General features: G+C 44.0%; 1 protein-coding gene across 1 annotated transcript in view; it reads right to left on the reverse strand.

Annotated features, from left to right (window-relative positions):
* Nucleotides 1-1,769, reverse strand: part of LOC106810688 (transmembrane protein 209-like) — a gene marked incomplete at its 3' end in the record, with an annotated part of 27,644 nt that overhangs the window by 22,834 nt on the left and 3,041 nt on the right. The window contains 3 exon segments of the mRNA XM_014814121.1: nucleotides 207-408; nucleotides 924-1,055; nucleotides 1,155-1,213. Of these exon segments, the coding sequence (XP_014669607.1) occupies nucleotides 207-408; nucleotides 924-1,055; nucleotides 1,155-1,213 (393 nt within the window).

Raw genomic sequence — 1,769 nt, forward strand, 5'->3', positions numbered from 1 at the left:
AGTAGCCCTGGAAAAGAGTAGCCCCTGAAGTGGAAAAAATAGCACCGGAAAATTAAATAAGTAGCCCCCAAGTTTTTTTAAGGAGTTGGAAAAAGAGCCCTGGAAATGAAAATTTTCCCCTGACGCACACGCACGCACGCACACACGCACGCACACACACACACACACACACGCACACGCACGCGCACGCGCACGCACACACGCACCTGTTAATTGCTGATTGTCCATGCAGACTGAGGTGTCCCGGGCTGCGAGATGGACTGTAGCCGGCCGACGCGTGCAGCGAATGATTGCGATACGGCGACGACGACGAGCACATGAGTGGCGACCCCTGGGAGTAGAGCGTAGCAGAGGTCCGAGACGCCGACGATCGGAAGAGCCGTGGCAGGAAGGTCCTGAATCCTGGCTCTGTGCAGACATAACGTGCGACGCGCCTTACACGGCATGACGGGTTACATGGTACACAATACTACACATACTTTTATATCTTTAAATATTATATTATTATTATTAATTATATTATATATCTTCATTATTCCTTTTTATTATATTTATATATCATATTTTTAGATAAAGCGAAAGACGGGTACATTATTCCGTTTTTCGGGGACATTACCAGGGGACCATAACATTGATATACACATGTAACACATGAAATTATATGTAAATGTGACAGAATTGTTAAACATACAGTTGCAGAGTAGAAGATTTCACCAACAAAAATTAAACATAAATACACTCAAGGACAAATAAAGAGATGTGATACATTTCAACATGAGTATGGTAACCTATAAGACAAATTCATTCTTATCTAAACATATGTATACACTCACTGGACCTCACAAGCAAGTCACAATACAACTGGAGGTGATACGTGAATTTGTTTTCATAGAATGGGGATTACAGGAAAAGTGGACACTAACCATTTCCTTTGATTCTAAGCAACCGTTGTTGTATCATGGTCAATTCTATCGTTGTGCATCCAAGTGTAGGCCACATATAGTTAACAGCACAGATAATTGCATTTAATCCAAACCATATTGCCAGGATGCATTCTGAAATAGAAAAGTATACCAACATATAAGCATAGGGCAAAACATACTGTCTGGCAGGTAATGCAATCAATACAAATGAGCATTTATATTGCAACGTACCAATAGTGGAAACCACTGGCCAGGTAAAGTCGAAATATTTCCCAAGCCTCCCCGAGTGCCTGAAACAAAAGAAACATGTGAATGCTAGATATAGCAGGAGCGTAGCTAAGCCACTTTTCCTGGGGGGGGGGGGCAAAGCCACGTGCATGATCATGTTCTGGAAAGGTGACCGCTATTGACCATGTAAGGTATTTACATTTCTATTGGGCGCTAGCTACAGCCTACACTTCTGGATAGATTTACCTGTTATCCCTACTAGTACTAGTACTACTATTTACTAAGTACTAGTACTAGTAGTAGTACTAGTACTAGTAGTACTACTAGTACTACTACTGCTGAGAGGGTCTATGTCCCCCAGGGTACTGCCGCAACGTACCCTGGGTACGGTCCGGTATACCGGAACGTACCCTTGTACTATCTAATACAGGGTTCTCCCTACGTTGCGCAAACGGGGCGCGCGCGCCCCGTTTGGGAAAACTCCCCCCTGTTTGAATCGTTGCGCCCCGTTTAAATTCCACCACAATAAAAGTTTGCCAGCGCGGGGATCGTCAAGAATTGCCGTTCGACCAGGACATCCGACCCATGCACTGCGGACAGTACAAAAGTTAACCTGTC

The sequence above is a fragment of the Priapulus caudatus genome, unplaced genomic scaffold, assembly GCF_000485595.1.
Source record: "Priapulus caudatus unplaced genomic scaffold, Priapulus_caudatus-5.0.1 Scaffold464, whole genome shotgun sequence".
Classification (NCBI taxonomy): Eukaryota; Metazoa; Priapulida; class Priapulimorpha; order Priapulimorphida; family Priapulidae; genus Priapulus; species Priapulus caudatus.